General features: G+C 40.3%; 1 protein-coding gene across 4 annotated transcripts in view; it reads right to left on the bottom strand.

Annotated features, from left to right (window-relative positions):
• The window catches only part of ATP8A2 (ATPase phospholipid transporting 8A2), a 759,627-nt gene that overhangs the window by 362,095 nt on the left and 378,589 nt on the right, over positions 1 to 18,943 (bottom strand). For all 4 annotated transcript variants that reach the window (XM_066258319.1, XM_066258318.1, XM_066258317.1 and 1 more), the window contains exon 25: positions 15,959 to 16,131. In XM_066258319.1, coding sequence (XP_066114416.1) covers positions 15,959 to 16,131 — 173 coding nt within the window. The remainder of the gene's footprint in view (positions 1 to 15,958; positions 16,132 to 18,943) is intronic.

The raw sequence follows: 18,943 nt of genomic DNA, 5'->3' as shown, positions 1-18,943 counted from the left end.
ATGGCCTTGTAGTATAACTTGATATCAGGAAGTGTGATACCTCCCATTTGATTCTTCGTTTTCAAGATTGCTGAGGCTATTCATGTTCTTTTTGGTTCTATATAAATTTTTTGAATATTTGTTCTAGATCTGTGAAGTATGCTATGGTATTTTAATAAAAATTGCACTGAATCTATATATTGATTTGGATATTATAGACAATTTAATGATGTTTATTCTTCCTATCCAAGAACATGGTATATGCTTCTACTTGTTTGTATCTTCCTTGATTTCTTTTTTCAGTATCTTATAATTTTCCACTTACAAGTCTTTTATCTTCTTCATTAAATTTATTCCTAGGTACTTTATACTTTTGTTGCAATAGTAAGGGAATTGTTTTCTTTCTCTTTTTTCCCCTTTTTTTTACAAGGACAGAGAGAGAATCAGAGAGAGGGATATATAGGGACAGGCAGACAGAAATGGAGAGAGATGAGAAGCATCAATTATCAGTTTTTCATTGTGACACCTTAGTTGTTCATTGATTGTTTTCTCATATATGCCTTGACCGCGGGTCTTCAGCAGACCGAGTAACCCCTTGCTCGAGCCAGCGACCTTTGGTCCAAGCTGGTGAGCTTTTTGCTCAAGCCAGATGAGCCCACGCTCAATCTGGAAACCTTGGGGTCTCAAACCTGGGTCCTTCCGCATCCCATTCCAACGCTCTATCCACTGCGTCACCTCCTGGTCAGGCGGGGATTGTTTTCTTAATCTCTCTTTCTGACAGTTGACTGTTGATGTTTAAAAATGCCACGGATTTCTGAATGTTAATTTTATATCCTGCTACCTTGCCAAATTCATTTATGAGGACTAGTAGTTTTGTGACTGAGACTTTAGGGTTATCTATATACAGTATCATGTCATCAGCAAATAATGACAGTTTTGCTTCTTCTTTTCCAATTTGGATGCTTTTTATTTCTTCTTCTTTTTTTTTTCCTGTATTTTTCTGAAGCTGTAAATGGGGAAGCAGTCAGACAGACTCCTGCATGCACCCGACCGGGATCCACCTGGCACGCCCACCAGGGGGTGATGCTCTGCCCATCTGGGGCATCGCTCTGTCACGACCAGAGCCACTCTAGCGCCTGGGGCAGAGGCCAAGGAGCCATCCCCAGAACCTGGGCCATCTTTTGCTCCAATGGAGCCTCGGCTGCAGGAAGGAAAGAGAGAGACAGAGAGGAAGGAGAAGGGAAGGGGTGGAGAAGCAGATGGGTGCCTCTTATGTGTGCCCTGGCCAGGAATCGAACCCGGGACTTCCACATGCCAGACCGATGCTCTACCACCGAGCCAACCGGCCAGGGCCTATTTCTTCTTCTTGTCTGATTGCTGTGGCTAGGACTTCCAAAACTTCAATATGTTGAATAAGAGTGATGAAAGGTGGCACCTCTGTCTTGTCCCATATCTTTAGGAAATTGCTTTTAATTTTTCCCATTGAGTATAATGTTAGCTGTCAGTTTGTCATATATGGTTTTAGTATGTTGAGTGATGTTTCTCATATTTCCACTTTACATAAAGTTTTGATTATAAATGGGTGTTGGATATTATCAAATGCTTTTTCTGTATGTATTGATATAATTATGTGATTTTTATCCTTCATTTTGTTTATGTGATGAATTGCCATGGACCAGTGTGGCTCCTAATAATGGTGCAGAATTAAGGAAACATACTCATCAAGAAAAAATGGGACCAGGAGGCCTCTTCAATGCTGATGGCAATATCCACGTGCCCCATAGCCCCAATTTGCTTTATTATATATCCATATGCAAATCAAGAAAGTCCTTGATGCAAAGTTACACATACGAGGCTAAAACAGGAACTCTCCCAAGGCATAAACAGGAATCCCCCAACCATGCATAAGTGAAATCAACCAACATCTGAACAAACAAAGAGTAAGAGGAAGGGCATGTAAATTGCTTCCAGCAACTTACGGAAGCAAGTGAAGTGGGTGCAAATACTCAGCTTCATAGCCAATATGGAGGTGAAGGGGGGAGAACTTAGCCTTTTGCTAAGCCTCGAATCTACAGTGGCTTTTTGCCATTTACGGTCCACAACAATGAATCACATTTATTGATTTGTCAATGTTATACCAGCCTTAGCTCCCTGGTTAGGCTGGTACAATAGGCTCCCACTTGATCATGATGTATGATCTTTTTAATATATTGCTGGATCCAGTTTACTAATATATATATATATATATTTTTTTTCTGAAGCTGGAAACGGGGAGAGACAGTCAGACAGACTCCCACATGCGCCCGACCAGGATCCACCGGGCATGCCCACCAGGGGCGACGCTCTGCCCACCAGGGGGCGATGCTTTGCCCCTCTGGGGCGTCGCTCTGCCGCGACCAGAGCCACTCTAGTGCCTGGGGCAGAGGCCAAGGAGCCATCCCCAGCACCCGGGCCATCTTTGCTCCAATGGAGCCTCGGCTGCGGGAGGGGAAGAGAGAGACAGAGAGGAAGGCGGGGGGGGGGGGTGTGGAGAAGCAAATGGGCGCTTCTCCTATGTGCCCTGGCTGGGAATCGAACCCGGGTCCCCCGCACACCAGGCCGACGCTCTACCGTTGAGCCAACCAGCCAGGGCCAAGTTTACTAATATTTTGTTGAGAATTTTAGCATCTATGTTCATCAGAGATATTGGCCTATACTTTTTTTTTTGTAGTGTCTTTACCTGGTTTTGGAATGAGGATAACGTTTGCCTCATTAAAAAGCTTGGACATTTTCCCTCCTCTTGAATTTTTTGGAATGGCTTGAGAAGGACAGGTGTTAGTTCTTCTTTGAATATTTGGTAAAATTCACCTGTGAAGTCATCCAGTCCAGGAATTTAGTTTGCTGGAATATTTTTGATAATTGTATTCATTCGTTTTAATCAGTCTGTTCAGGTTTTCTGATTTTTCCAGATTGAGTTTTGGAAGATTGTATGTTTCTAGGAATTTATCCATTTCACCTAGGCTGTCCAATTTTTGAGTATATAGATCTTCATAGTATTTTCTTACAATCCTTTGTATTTCTGTGTTGTCAGTTGTTACTTTTCCACTTTCATTTTTAATTTTATTTATTTGGGTCCACTTTCTTTTTTTCTTGATGAGGCTGGTGAAAGGTTCATCAATCTTGTTTACTTTTTCAAAGAACCTATTCATCAATCTTTTGGGGTTTTTTTTAGCCTCTAGGCCATTTGTGTCCACACTGATCTTTATTATTCCTTCCTTCTACTTCCTCTGGGCTTTATTTGTTATTCTTTTTCTAGTTCTTTAAGGTGCGAAGTTAGCTTGTTTATATGAACTTTTTCTTGCTTCTTAAGGTATGCCTGTAATACTATAAGCTTCCCTCTCAGAACTGCTTTTGCTGAGTCCTATAGATTTTGGGTTGTCATATGTTCATTTTCATTTGTTTCCAGGAAGTTTTAGATTTCTTCCTTGATCTCATTGTTAACTCATTCATTATTTAATAACATGCTATTTAGCCTCCAACTGTTTGAATGCTTTTGTTTTTCTATTGTAATTGATTTCTAGTTTCATGCCATTGTGACATGACAATATGCTTGATATGATTTCAATCTTCTTAAATTTAATGAGACTCATTTTGTGTCCTAACATGTGGTCTATCTACAAAATGTACCATGAGCTCTTGAAAAGAATGTCTATTCTGCTGCTTTGGGGTGAAAGGTTCTGATGATATCAATTAAATCCAGTTGATCTAGTGTGTCATTTAAGGCCACTATTTCTTATTAATTTTTTGTCTGGAGGATCTAGCCACTGATGTTAGTGGGATATTAAAATCCCCTACTATTATAGTATTGCTGTTGATCTCACCCTTTATGTTCATCAAAATCCTCTTTATATATTTAGGTGCTCCTATATTAGGTGTGTAAGTATTTACAATGGTTATATCCCCTTGTTGGACTGTTTATTATGTAGTAACCTTCTTTATCCCTTACTATAGCCTTTGTTTTAAAGGCTATTTTTTCAGATATAAGTATTGCTACCCCAGCTTTTCTTTTTTCCATTTCCTTTTACATGAAATAGATTTTTCCATTCCTTCACCTTCAGTCTATGTGTATCTTTTGTTATGAGGTGGGTCTCTTGTAGACAGCATATATATGGGTCCTGTTTTCTTATTCACACAGCTACCCTATATCTTTTTATTGGAGTATTTAATCCATTAATATTTAAGGTTGTTATGTACTTATTTATTGTCATTTTATTCTATAAATCTACAATCCTCTTTCTCTTGATTTTTTTTCCTTTGCTCTTTTTATAGCAGGCCCCTTAACATTTCTTTTAGTATGGTTTAGTTGTAATGAATTCCTTGAGTCTTTTCTTTGTCTGGAAAGCTTTTTATTTCTCTTTCAATTTGAAATGATAGCCTAGCTAGATAAAGTAGTCTTAGTTGTAGGTTCCTGTTTTGCATTACTTTAAATATTTCTTGCCAGTCCCTTCTGGCCTCAAGTGTTTCTGTTGAAAGTCAGATGTCATCCTTATGGGGGCTCCTCTGTAGGTAATTAACTGCTTTTCTCTTGCAGCTTTTAGTATTCTTTCTTTGTTCCTTAACTTTGGCATCTTAATTATGATGTGTCTTGGTATAAGGTATAAGTCTTCTTCGCTTCATCTTTAATGGGACTCTCTGTACTTCCTGTATTTGTGTGACTTTTTCCTTCATCAATTTAGGAAATTTTTCAGCTATGATTTCTTCAAACAGGTTCTCTATCTCTTGTTTGTTCTCCAGGAATTCCTATGATGCAGATGTTGTTTCTCTTCATGTTGTCACAGAGTTCTTTTAGAGTTTCCTCAGTCTTTCTGAGCCTTTTTTTCTTTCTGCTGCTCCACGTCTGTGTTTATGTTTATCTTGTCCTCTAAATCGTTGATTTGATGCTCTGCTTCATCCAGCCTGCTGCTGATTTCTTCTAGTATAGTCTTCATTTCTGATATTGTATTTGTCATTTATGACTGGTTCTTTTTATCATTTCAATGTGTTTTTTTTTATGCTTGCTATCTCTTTAAGTTCTCATTGTTATTACCCATTGTTGCTCAACGGTCCTTGAGCATCCTAAAAATTATTATAAACTCTGCACCTGGTGGTTTGATTACTTCCATTTCATTTAGCTTTTTGGGGGGAGGATTTCTGTTGTTGATTCCTTGGGGTCATATTTCTTTGCCTATTTATCTGTGTATTAGGTAGTGCTTTCTGACTTTGAAATTTGTTTTGGTGTCTTTTTGAGGCAGATGAGCTCAGTGGTACTGACTTACAGGCCACCTGAGTTTCTTGCTCTAGGAATGCTTCTTGAGGGTGGAATTTACCCTCATATTGTGAGTATTGAATGCAGTTTCTCCTTTTGTGGGTGTGGTTATCCATTCAGGCTGGCTGGCTCTAAGGGTCAACCTTGATCATGTGTATTAGACACTGTGCAGTGTCTGTCCTGTGAGGTGTATTTATTCTCCTCAGTGTCTGCTGCCTGCTGTACTCCTCCTTTGGGCATGCTGCTTGTGTAGCTAGCTGAGTCTAGGTGCTGTCTGCCACCCACTACTGGTTGTGTTGGTTCTGGGTCTTGGGTTGGTGTTAGCTGTTGTTTGGAGGAGCCAACCTATATATAAGAACAAGCTTCCTCCTGCTTAGAGATGATAGCATCTCCATAACAGCCCCAAGCTGTGTAAGATTTGCCTCCACTTTTCAGCTACTCCACCTCCTCCTGAAGCTGTATGGTCTTCTGACAGAGTCTTCTGTAGAAAGACTGTAGTGTGGGCTTAGACTGGCCTCACCTAACCAACCCCTCTACAGGTTGCAAGCTTATTGGGTTAGGGCTGCTGAGGTTGGGAATACAACATTATTGGGATCCCCTACTTCAGGGGTCTCCTGGCCAGGAGCTCAGTATAAGGAAAGTGGCCTTTACTCCAGAGCCTAATCCCGCAGACACTACTGAATACTCCAATTCTATTTCTCCCCAGCAAGGTGAGAAGGAGGTTCAGATTGGGTGGAGCTGACAGGCCCCTTTGCAGAAGTTCTTCCAGCTGGTGACCTCCTAATCTCAAGGAGGAAGACTGAAAGAGTCCTCCCCTGGGCTGACTGTGGCCCCCATAAAGTGGCTAAGCCCTTTGACCAGACCAAGCAATAGTTCATGGTGACCCACACTTTAAATGTCCATGTTCCAAGCCTCTCTCCCTTCCCCTTGTGGAATATAACCCAGCAGGGCAGGAAATCCAGCATTCAGGCTTGCTGACTGTGGAGCCCCACCCTGTCCAATGCTCACAAGCTACTATGCTGCTGCTAGTCACAAAAAATGGACCTCGCCTCAGTTGGACCTGGTGTGATGAGCCCTCCCTTAGGACATGCCACCAACAAGGGTCTTTAGGTCTTAAACTTATGCACTTTGCAGCTGGCCACTGGATGTGCCGGCCCTGGGTCTCCCTGGAGAGGACCCAGTGCAGATTTGTGGAGTACACTGCCATGATGGCCCTCAGAAACGTTCTTGGAGCTCAAACAATCCAGAGTTTGTGGCTGCCTCTGCTGGATCCAGGTGCACATAGAAATGATAAGCCTCACACCTAGGCTAGCTTTTACCCACAGTGGGTCTGTGGGAAGGTTTGCAAAAGGCCTCTGTCTGCTGGCTCCTTATTGGGCTTGGCCACTGAAATAAAACTTCTGGTAGAGTACAGAGCTTGGGACAATTCAGGGATTAGGAAGGGTAATGGGTGTGCCTCCACCGTTAGGCCCCAGGTGTTAGTCTGTCCTGACTTTTTCACAGCCTTCAGTAGGGTATGGGCCCCAGGAGTCTGGCAGGTGTGGCCTCTGAGACCCAGAGATGTGGCCTGCACACAGTCTGGATAGCTTATATTGAATATCCCATAAGGTAGAAGTCCCAGTCATAGACTTGGGAGCTGCAGGGTGAACGTTTAGGGAAATCTCTGGCCTCAATGCCAGAAAACTGAGTCACTGAGGCAACCCCTGCTTGCTGGCTGACTTCTCAGAATGGCCCAGTCTCTACAGAGTGGGGCAAGAGAGATTCCCAAGGGCAGGGCAGGTTGCTTTCCCCAGGCTGCTTCCACATTCCACCCAAGTAAGATGGCGACTGCAGAATTGGGAAATGACTTAGCACAGGTGTTCTGGTGCCTGTCCCCCATGGTGTCTCTCCCTGAGCCACCAACTTCACACTCTCCTCATGCAACTCTAGTCCTCTTAGCTTTCCTTTCACCAGAACCCCAAGTAAGTGAACTAAATTTTCTGTGCAGGCCCTTTAAGACAGAGCCTGCATCTCTGAGAGGTTCTTTTCTCTCTCACAGACAGAAACCTCGGCTCTTTTCACCACCAAATGCTATGTGGGCACCTCTTCTAGGCTCTGGAGCTCTAGGCTGGGGGGCTGGCCTGGGATTTAGGACCTTCACCTCTCAGGGTGAACCTCCTTGCAGTAGTACTCTCTCTGGATCATTAGCTGCCACTGGTTCCTGGGAGTGGGGCAGCCCTACCTGTGTCTCTGCCCTTCCCATCTTGATTGGCTTATTCTGTGATCCTTGGTTATGGACTCTTCTTTGTTTAGTTCAAAGTTGGTTTTTCAAGATGACTGTTCTTAAATTAAGTTGTAATCCATTTGGTCCTGGGAGGCAGCAGTTGGAACATCTACCTACTCTGTCGCCATCTTGGAATATATTCTGTTAATTTTATTTAATCAACAAATGGGCAAACATGTGCTAAGCCACAGTACAAACAACCCAAAGCTGATACCTTGACAAGTTAATAATACTCTCTGGAATGAAATGTCAAAGGAGGAAGCTGACTTATAATTAAACATGTTTGATGTTGAGAAATTACATCATGAAAAAAACTAAAGGAAAGTTTTATTTTTCAAGTGAATGATTGAATCCCTACCAACGTGACCAATGTGGAGGCCAACTAAAACATGATCTGTGGTACAATTCTAATTAGTATGTCGGAACTCTGTTTGGATATAGTTCTTGCGTGGGGTTTACAGGCTGAAAGATATCACACACAAAATGAATAGTGTTCTGAGACACCATATTATTATTCATGATGCCTCATTAATGTAAAAAGCTAAGCCAGTCCTTTTCTATACTACGTAGTCTAAGGGTAGGACAGACATATGGGTTTTGGGATGTAGTCTGAGTCATAGGCTTAACAGAATCCAGAAAATGGGTATAAGATTGAACCAGTTGTGGGAGGAATGTACTGACAGTGTATTAAAAGGCTGAGCATTTTTGTTCAATAGGGTAATCTGTGTTGATTTCCTTTTAGATTCTGCTCATGTAAGTATCCTGCCACAAATTAATTCCTCAACTGCTCTCGTTTCTAGGTAAGGCTCTGATTACTGACCAGAGGAGAATACATTTGCCTCAGCAAAGTGAGCTATTGATATTCTTCTCATTTGAAGTCAAATAACCACTTTCCTAGGTTAAGGGCACAGCCTTCTTGCAAATTTCTATGTTGCTGCCTCTTGAACTTATTATTATTTTATTAAAATCAACAAGTATATTTGCAAAGATTTAGCTATAAAAATCTTACAGTGATATGTATAACAGTAAAAAAAAAGAAAAAAAACACTTGTTAACCTGAAAATCCAACAACTAGGAATAAGTTAAACTAATTATGTTTTCACATTAACAGAATACTATTAAGCTTTTTTAAAACATATTTTATATTACTATTTCACATAGCAACTGTTTATAACATTTTTACTTCATACACTGTAAAGAGTCTAACCCTCTTGCAATAATATATACATGAACTGAAAGATCTAGAATTAAACACCAATTGCTAACAGTGAGAGAGGAACTGTAGCCAGCAGGGTTGTAAATGCTGTTTCCTTTCTTCTTGCGTATCTGCATTTTCTAATTTTTCCACACAAAATATAAATCACTCTTCAAGTTAGAAAAATAAACCCAAAAAGTTTTTAGAAAAATTCATTGTACTCCCTTTGCTTTCTTCTCTGGACTGCCTTTATTTCTATGGTACCACTGTTGGTTTATACATGTTTATTTTTGAATATTTGGTACCCTGAAAGACAAAAGTCTAAACACATCCAAGAAAATAAATGATGCCTTCTGAAGCCCTTAATTTGCACACCCAGTGGAAATCCCTGCTGTGGTGTTTTTCTTTCACTCCATCTCCTGTCCAGGGACATAAAGCCATAAATCATGTCTTCCCATGCGCAGCACTGGTGGCCACGAGCATCACCTGTGTCTGTAGGGAGGCATGGTAGGGCTATCCACCAGCTTCCCCACAGGAAGGACTCTGATGATTCTTTCATGATTCTTTTCCTGATACTATGCACTAACTTATAAAATTTTTGGATGTTCTAAATAGGTCAACACCCCTACCCTATACTCTGAGTTGGAGCCAAGCCTACAAAGTTTATCTCTATTTTGACAAAAATAACTTGAAAGGATAATTAAGCATGAGAAAACATTAAAGATGATAGTTTTAAGAAAAGGAAACAGGGAAGAGAGAACAGAGAGCTCCTTCCTGAATATATTGAAAATAGTTTGTACACTTCCTACATGACTTTTATCCCTTTGGAGAATGACAAATCCTTCAAGATTCTATGCTAACTAGATTTCAACTAATTCTACAATTTAAAAAAATATGTCAAAAGCAAAAGCTTTTATTATAAGCTGAAATATTAACAATAATAAACATGTGACTATGAATTAGTTGATGCAGTCAACTACATGATTTAAGATCCCTGATATTCAGATCTAGGATAACATGCTAATGCTTCCATTACTAGCGGAAGCCATGAACAAGATGCTATAGTTCTTCTGAGGCCTTCATTTCTCCATTCCTTCACTTATGAAAACAAAAAAAATACTTACCAAGGACTTAACAAATTAAGGGACTGCAATTTCTCACCTCAATATAATAATTTCCTTATATAGTCTGGTCTTTCTAATAGTCATTTAGACATGAAACCATCCCTAGTGTACTATCAAAAGGCTCTGGCAACTCAGAGAAGACTGGTACATCCATATACCAAGACAGAACAGAAGGAGTGGGGTGATGTACAGACCAGGGGACTCTAACTAATTCAGTTTACTCATTTTGAATGTAGGGTCCCAATAAATGTCAGTGTGAAAAAGTCCCAGGTGTAGATGGACCTACAGATCTGGAGGCTCAAGGAAAGAATCCTGCCGGACCAGGGATGTCATCTATTCTCAACCCTGACTACTCATAGGAATCAAGCAGGTAGTTTCTCAAACTCTTGGAGTTCTCAATTAATTGCTCAATTAATTGGTCAGGGCTTGGGAATCACAATCCCTTCTGTTTGTTTTCTTTCAATAGAGATATTTATTCCAATGAGTGAAACTTCATTCAACATTTTAATATTTTTTTATTCAATAACCTTTTCATTTAAATGGATACATTCCATTAAATTTATTCATTTATATTTTAAAGTTAGGTTTACTTAAGAGTAAGCATTATAGAGCCTAAGAATTCAGTGTCATTTAATATATCACAGTGTTGTACAACCATCACCTCCATCTAGTTCCATAATGTTTTCATCATCCCCACAAGGAAACCTTGTACCTATTAATCAGTTGCTCCCCATTCTTCTTCCTCCTAACCCCTGGCAACCACTAATCTGCTTTCTGTCTATATGTATTTGCTTATTTTGAGTATTTCATATGAATGCAATCACATCATTTGTGACTTTTTTGTGTGACTGGCTTCTTTCACTATTTTTTTGAGGTTCACCATGTTGTAGCACGTACCAGTGCTTAATTCATTCATTGTAAAATGTACCACATTTTGTTTATACATGCATTCACCAAAGGGCACTTGGGTTGTTTCCTTTTGGCTATTGTGAATAGTGCTGCTATGAATGTACACATACAGGTATTCATTTGATTACCTGTTTTTAATTCTTGGATGTATACATAGGAGTGGAATTGCTGGGTCATAAGGTAATACTATGTGTGGGGAAAATAACTGTATAAAGTTACTCATATGATTTGATGTGAATCTGGTGTTTAGAATCACTGGTTCAGAAGATAGACGAAGCCCTAGAATACACGGAATGTAGTGGGAATATTGCAGGGTCAAAGGCAAAACCTTGGAAAAATAACATTTCAAAGCTTCCAGGGAAAGAGCCTATGAGAGAAATACATGGAAAGGGAGAGATGTCACTGAAACAGAGAAGAATACAAGAGGAACCATCGATACCAAATGCTGAGGAGGTATCAATAAGGAAATTGGCAGTCTGCTGCATATGGTGAGATGGAAGTTACTGAAGCCTTGAGGTCTGCTCGCTTCACTGAGGGCCTGACTCAAGGAGTTGGAGCACACACGAGAGCCACAGAACTAGAAAAGAGGTAAGTCCTATGCTACACTCTTATGCATTATTTGCTCTTAAAAGGCAAAGACCATGTTTCATCTCTTTATTCTCCCATGATACCTGGGATCGTACAATGCAAATATCTATAGCAAAAATCTTATTGGACCAACCCATTTGTACCTCAACAAAAAATGTGTCAGTGTCCTTGCAGCAAAGCATTGACTGGTCACTATCCTGCTGACCATGTGATGACCTTTCCAGGATTTTATGTGGAAAATATTGGCCCTGGCTCAGTGGTAGAGCACCGGTCCAGCATGTGGAACTCTGGGGTTCAATTCCAGGTCAAGGCACACAGAAGAAGTGACCATCTGCTTCTCCCCCTCCCTCCTCTCTCTTTATCTCTCTTTCTCTTCCTCTCTCTCCCCCTTCCACAGCTGTAGCTCGAATGGGTTCGAGCAAGTTGGCTCTAGTCCCTGAGGATGGCTCCAGGGTCTTACCTCAGGCACTAAAATAGCTCAGTTGCTGAGCAACAGAGAACAGCCCCAGATAGGCAGAGCATCAGCCCCAGCTGGGGGTTGCCATGTGGATCCTGGTCAGGGCACATGCAGGAGTCTGTCTCTCTGCCTCCCTGCCTCTCACAAAAAAAAAAAAAAAAAAAAAAAAGAAAATATTTGTCATAACAATGTATAATTAGCAATATTATTTCATTCTAACCTCAGGAAAATATTAACATATTCTTATGCTGTTCCTCTTTTCGCTACCTAAAATGTTTTAAAGTGTTTCTCCATTTTTACACATTTGCCAGTCTCTGAATCAATACTGACGGGAAATAGTGTTTCATGATTTCACTGAAAAATTATGTTCTGAAATAAATGGTTTTCTTTTGTGATTAGAGAAAAGAGTAACTTTTGCAACTCTTACATTTTTAAGATGAAACGTGAGCATTAAGGTCAATTTTATGTGAAGTCACATATTAAATTTAACTTGTTTAAATTTTCAATGAATAGTGAGCACATTTAAAGTGTACAAGTGCTTTAAAAAAAAAAGTTATGTGTTCATTTTTTTTTTTCAATCTTAAGTGTGAGACCAGCCAAGAAATGTCTCCTGGAGCGGCAAAGTGCATGATCCTGGGTTCCTTCTCTCAATTAGTGCTTCTATTTTGTAGACAGTAACAGTATTTAATTTGAAGTTTCCTCTTTTTGTGCAATTCCAGTTTGAACCCCTTCCTGTGAAGGCTTTAAGTGTACAGCTTTATGTGACACACAAAACACAGCAGCCAGAGTGAGAAGGGGAAAGAGATGTTTTTCTTTAGTATCAAACACCTGGCAAGCAAAGCTCACGTAGAGCCTGGAAGGCATTCCTGGCTCTCCCCGGAGAGCCCAGACGGACTTGTTTTGATTTCCTTTTGAAAAACCATGTGGTTACAGCACATTTGCTTTGATTTACAGTTTACCAGACTTTTCTGTGTTGTGTTTTGTTGTTTCTGCTGCTGTTGCTTGTTTCTACTCCTTGACCAACGTGGCAGTTGGCAGGAAGAGTGACTTTCTCACCGCGACTCCTGCCTCTGGGTGGGGGGAGAACCTCAGCGCCAAGGACTCCCAGAGACCAGGCACCGCCTGCCAGCAACCCCACACAGACACAGGGAGGGAATTAGAAAGCAGCCCCTCACCAGCCCTCGTCCTTCTCTTCTTGCCATATGCATGTCCTGGATCTAACCTGCCCAGCGGACTCATGGAAAAAGTACAGTGTCAGTTGCTCATACAAGAGAGCTTGTTACATATGATGCCAAAATACAAGGGACAAAGGTAAACAGATGAGAGGGATTTCAAAATTAAAATATTTTATGCTGCTAGCAATACCATCAATACAGTTAAAATACAACCTACAGAATGAGAGAAAATATTGGTAAACCATATGTCTGATTAGATACTTGTATCCAGAGTATATAAGGAACTCTTACAATTCACTAATTCAAAAATAACCTAATTTATAAAATGTGCAAAGGACTTGAATGGACATTTCTCCAAAAAAGACATTCACATGGCTAATAAGCACATGAAAAGATGCTCAGCATCATTAACTACAAGGGAAATGCACATCAAAACCACAGGGAGCTACCACTTCACACCCAGTGGGCTAACCAATGAAAAAGATGATCATCACAAGTGTGAACATGGATGTAGAGAAACTGGAACTCTCACACAGAACTGGTGGGAACATAAAAGGGTGCAACCACTTTGGGAAACAATATAACAGCTCCTAAAGGATCAAACAGAGAATTATAACCAGCACCTTCTCTCCAAGAGAAATTAAACATATGTCCACACAAAAACCTGTACATACAAAAATCTTTGGGGCAACATCACTCATGATAGTCAAAAGTACAATCGAAATGTTAATCAAAATGGATAAATAATGTGGTATATCCAGGCAATGGATAATTATTCAGCATAAAAAAATGAAGTATTGGTATTTCTCACATCCTGAATGAACCTTGAAAACATTATGCTAAGTTGAAGAAATCAGTAGAAAAAGACCACACATAATTTGATTACATTTATGCAAAGTCCTGAATAGGCAAATCCAGAGAGGTAGGATGCAGATTAGTGGTTATTTAGTAGTTAGGGGGGTGGGTGGGGGAATGGGAGGGTAGAAGGGTATGAGGTTTGACTGATAATGGATAAAAGGGTTTCTTTTTGGGGTGATTAAAATATTCTAAAACTAGTTGTAGTGACAGTTATAAAATTGTGAAAATACTAAAAGCTATTGAACTATATACTTTGAGTGAATTATATGGGATGTGAATTATATCTCAATAAGTTTAAAAATGGGGAAGGAGTCCACCATGAAACCAAGAGCTTGGTATTTCATTTCCAGGTCCTCTGTTCATTCCTCACTATCCTAGGTCCGCCACAGCTGCACAAGCTTCCTGATTTAAAGGGAACACAGAGCTCTTGTTCATTTCAAACGTATTTGAATTTGTTCCTCACCCCTGAACATCCTACACCCACATGCAGCATTTTATGCCATGGAGGCTCCCCCAGTCAACCACTCCAGCTCTCCTCAGCTTTTGAGGGGCATGTTCAAAATTAAGAAAAGGGACAGGACAACGGTGTGATATTATAATGTGAAGACAGACAGTTCAGGGTTCTGAGTGGGGGTGTATTCATGGGGAAATGAGAACAGATTCTTTGGTATCACATAGGAACTAGTGGGGTTGGGGGTAAGGAGACCTAGGAGAGACACTGTCCTGAAGTCAGGCACTGGGCTTCCACTGTGACTGAAAGAGCATCCCAAACAAGCAGTGTCATGACAAGTGTGGGTACAAAGAAACAGAGGCACAGCAAATGATGTCACTAGGGCCTCCCAAGGCAAAAACAGCAAGGCCATCTTGTCAGTGTGACTACTGGTTACTCTAAAGCAGGGGTAGTCAACCTTTTTATACCTACCACCCACTTTTGTATCTCTGTTAGTAGTAAAATTTTCTAACCACCCACTGGTTCCACAGTAATGGTGATTTATAAAGTAGGGAAGTAACTTTATAAAATTTATAAAGCACAGTTATAGCAAGTTAAAGCATATAATAATAATTACTTACCAAGTACTTTATGTCAGATTTTCACTAAGTTTGGCAGAATAAATCTTTATAAAACAACTTACTATAGTTAAATCTATCTTTTTATTTATACTTTGGTTGCTCAGCTACCACCCACCATGAAAGCTGGAACGCCCACTAGTGGGTGGTAGGGACCAGGTTGACTACCACTGCTCTAAAGTATCCTTGTCTGAAGCCACAGGATGCATTCTTAAAGGATTAATGCAGCAAGGAAGTTTAGGAAGTAATTTAGTAACTAGCTTCTGAGAAAATATAGAACATGATGTTTAAAAAAGTATAAAAAGTTTATAACCATAACAGGCACTAATGAGATTATTAAGCCAATAATATGCATAGAAAATTTAGCCCCATACCAGGTATTGTCTAAGAAATCAAAAGCCCTCTTCTCACCTTTTGAGTTGTTCACTGAACCTTTGGTGTGGTGCCACTCAGCTATCTAGCAGTATTTTTATAATTCTGTTTGGCTTTCAAACCTCTATCAGAACTGTACCTTGTACAGTCAATAGTCAATGGGATTTAACAACACCCACACTAAAAACCTGCCCAGATTTTAGGAAAAACCAACAAAGCCTTCTGGTTGGATCTTAACACCAAAACTGGCAGAGAAGGGACCTAACCAATGCTCCTTGTTGACTGAGAAGAAATGCTTGCTGTGTATCTGGAAATAGACACCCAGTCCCACAGTCCTGGGAAGTTGAGGCCAGCCACCCAGAACCAAAGAACCAGGTGGGCAGATGGACTCACCTGACTCCCCACACCAGCTTGAAGCAGAGTGTTCTAGTTTATCCTCAGAGTGACTATCACTGGAGGCTTTGCCTCTTCTTTCGTCTTCTCAGAAGACAACAAACAAAACAAAAATGCAAAAACCACTGACTGCCTTCCATAAAAATCTGTGAATGGACAGTTAAATTTGTATTTTTGTTTTGCCTTTTTAAAAATGAATTTGTACCCCCAGAATTTCCCTGCACTAACCTCTTTCCTATAAACACAGGACAAAGGCACCCTGGGATGTGATCTCATGCAGTGGGCAGGCCTACCTGCAGCATATGACAGCCTTGCAGGAGAGCGCCAAGTCCAGGAAGCTCCTCCTCACTTCGAAGGAGAGGGCGTACTTGAGGGTGTGGCCATCAATGATGAGGGCGAGGTCGTTCTCCTTGCCCAACAAATTTCCAAGGTCTGTGCAGTGCTGAGTAATGGCCGCTCTTGTTGCCTGAAATGATAGTTGGAGGAGAGGTCACGTTTCTGTGTGCTCAATGTATCAAAACCAAAACAGAAATCAAAAGTACATTGCTAGAAGTGAGAACATGTCCATGTTAATGTAAAATATATATAATAATACATATATGTAATGTAGATAATGTAAGCAGAGTTCAACTTGGTATATTTACACATTAAAATTTCATTGGACTGCTCTCTGGGGCTGGTTCATTGGTGAAATCATCTCCAAGTAATATTTGCATCTGATATTTATAATGCCCCATCACGGTTGCGGCCAACGGCTGGTATAGAGCAGCCAAATTCTTCCCTGTTGGAACTTTCATTGCTAAGGTCCTTACAACTCTTTGTTTCCCCTCCTTTATACTACATACATATTTTTCTTGGTGCCCCCTGGACACTCCATATAACCAAACATGCTTTTAGGGAAAGTAAATGTTGCTGGTTTAAATGGCAAACATAGTTCAGTATATACACAAGGTCATCTTTAAAGCATCCAAGAGATATTAGCATGAATAAAAAAACACACAAAAGAGCCTGAACAGGTGGTTGCACAGTGGATAGAGCATCAGACTGGGATGTGGAGGACCCAGGTTCAAAGTTCCAAGGTCACCGCTTGAGTGTGGGCTCATCGGGCTTGAGCACAGGCTCACTAGCTTGAGCATGGGCTCGCTAGCTTGAGCATGGGATCATAGACATGACCCGTGGTCGCTGGCTTGAGCGCAAAGTCACTGGCTTGAAGCCCAAGGTTGCTGGCTTGAGTCCAAGGTCACTGGCTTGAGCAAGGGGTCACTTGCTCTGCTGTAGCCCCCCAGTCAAGGCACATATGAGAAAGCAATCAATGAACAACTAAGGAGACTAAAGAGCCGCAACAAAGAATTGATGCTTCTCACCTCTCCCTTCCTGACTATCTGTCTCTATCTGCCCCACTCTCTGTCTCTGTCACAACAAACAAACAAACAAAACCCCACAAAAGATTAATTTCTAGTCTCTGCTGAGATCTTCAGACTAAACCATTTTTTTCCTTTGGATCATCAGAGTAAGAACAAAGTTGATTATTTTTTTACATTACAGAAAGCACCTAATCAAATTAAACTACCAATACCCTAAATTTAAGACATTACTACCAGCCTAAATAAGTGTGATATCTGTTATCAAATGCAATTAAAGCACAGAATGATTCTTAAGATTTAAAAAAAAATTATGTTCTCATCTTCCCAGTGAATTTAAGACTATGAATAGGATATCTGGTTCAAACATAAGAAAGTAATTTTTGGCTTATAATAAAACAAACTGGTTTAAGTTAACTAGGGAAGCACAACCGTCTGCTGAAATTATTTTGTCTGGACAACTATCCTTTGACTGCTAAGTTACATTTATGTGTCATTTATCATCTGATAACATAAATTAGTCTTAACAAAAGGAGTTGAACAGAACAGACAGGAACCCTGCTACCCTTATTATATTGAGGATCAGCCACCATGACAAAGCGAGAAGATGATTATAATAGTCTTTCTGCTCAGTTTTCATTCTCAACAAGAGACACTTGGCAGTATCAGGAAAGATGTATTTAAAGCATGATCACATCTAGAGCCTTCATTCTGTGATTGGATAGTCTGGGGTCTAGTCCCAGCTCTCCACTTATTACCTCTGTGATCTTGGACAAAATATTTAACTTCTTTAAGTTACAATTTTCTCTATGTAAAATGGAACTAAGAATATTTATTTTATAGCACTTTTATTATGAACAAATGAGCTCTATAATGTAACCTACTTAGCACTGAACTTTGCACAAAATAAGTACACAATAAAACTCATTCTTTCTACATTACTTTTTACTCATTAAGGATTTCCTATATCAAGGGAAATACACATTTATGCTACTTCAGGCAGAAAATAAATGTCATCATTGACAATGCCTTCTTTGTCAATGTAATAATAGAAGAATAATAGAAGGGTGCTCCGAGAATAAAATTTAAATTGACTTTTACTAACTAAAAATAAAGATAAAGGAAATTTTAAACTTATTCTTGATTAGTTAAGTAATTCTAAACCTCAAAAAAAATCTATGAAAATACCTGTGTTTAACTTATCTGTGCAAATAGCCTAACCTTTAGTATTGGGTAGAGAGAAGAATTCCCACCCACTTAGGGGAATCCTGGGTGTGTTGGGCAGGGAACTCAGACAGGTCTTGGCAGTTCTGGAGGGTGTGCCTGCCAGAGGTCAATGTGTGGCAGACAGAAAATCTCCTTGGAAAATAGGGATGATTCAAGGTACGCAGGTTTGGTCCACAGACAACATGTCAATGCTGTCACAGAGGCAGAGTCTAGCCTAACATCTTTTACTCCTATTGGCCTTCCCCATTGACCTTTGAAGGAAAAAGCTGAAGAATAAAAATCTGAGATGTAGTGACCATTGTCTGTGGCTTTCTTTTTTTTAAAATAAAAGGGTCATGGTATTTATGGAGATACAAAGAGACAGTAGTATTATGAAGGGTACTTTCTCTACTGGGGTTATTTCTGGAGCATGCATGAGGATAGAATAGACACCAAGGGTACTTCCTCCTCCCCTGGAGGAGGAGTGAGGAGGCCCCAAGTTTTGGCAGCTGACCACCCATTGGTATGTGAGGCTCTGGGGCAGGAGCAGGGATGGGGGTGTCACCAGAACGAGCCTGAACACTGGGACCATGAATGGCAAAAACATGGTAACAGAAAACTGCTCCTGTGACATTTGAAATCTCCCACACCCCTCAAAATTGTGGAGGAAGAACCTGACAGGAAACTGGAGCTTTAACAGTAGCAGGAGTG

This window comes from Saccopteryx bilineata, chromosome 2 (assembly GCF_036850765.1).
Source record: "Saccopteryx bilineata isolate mSacBil1 chromosome 2, mSacBil1_pri_phased_curated, whole genome shotgun sequence".
In the NCBI taxonomy this organism is placed as follows: Eukaryota; Metazoa; Chordata; class Mammalia; order Chiroptera; family Emballonuridae; genus Saccopteryx; species Saccopteryx bilineata.
This window is presented reverse-complemented; position numbering and strand designations above follow the sequence as displayed.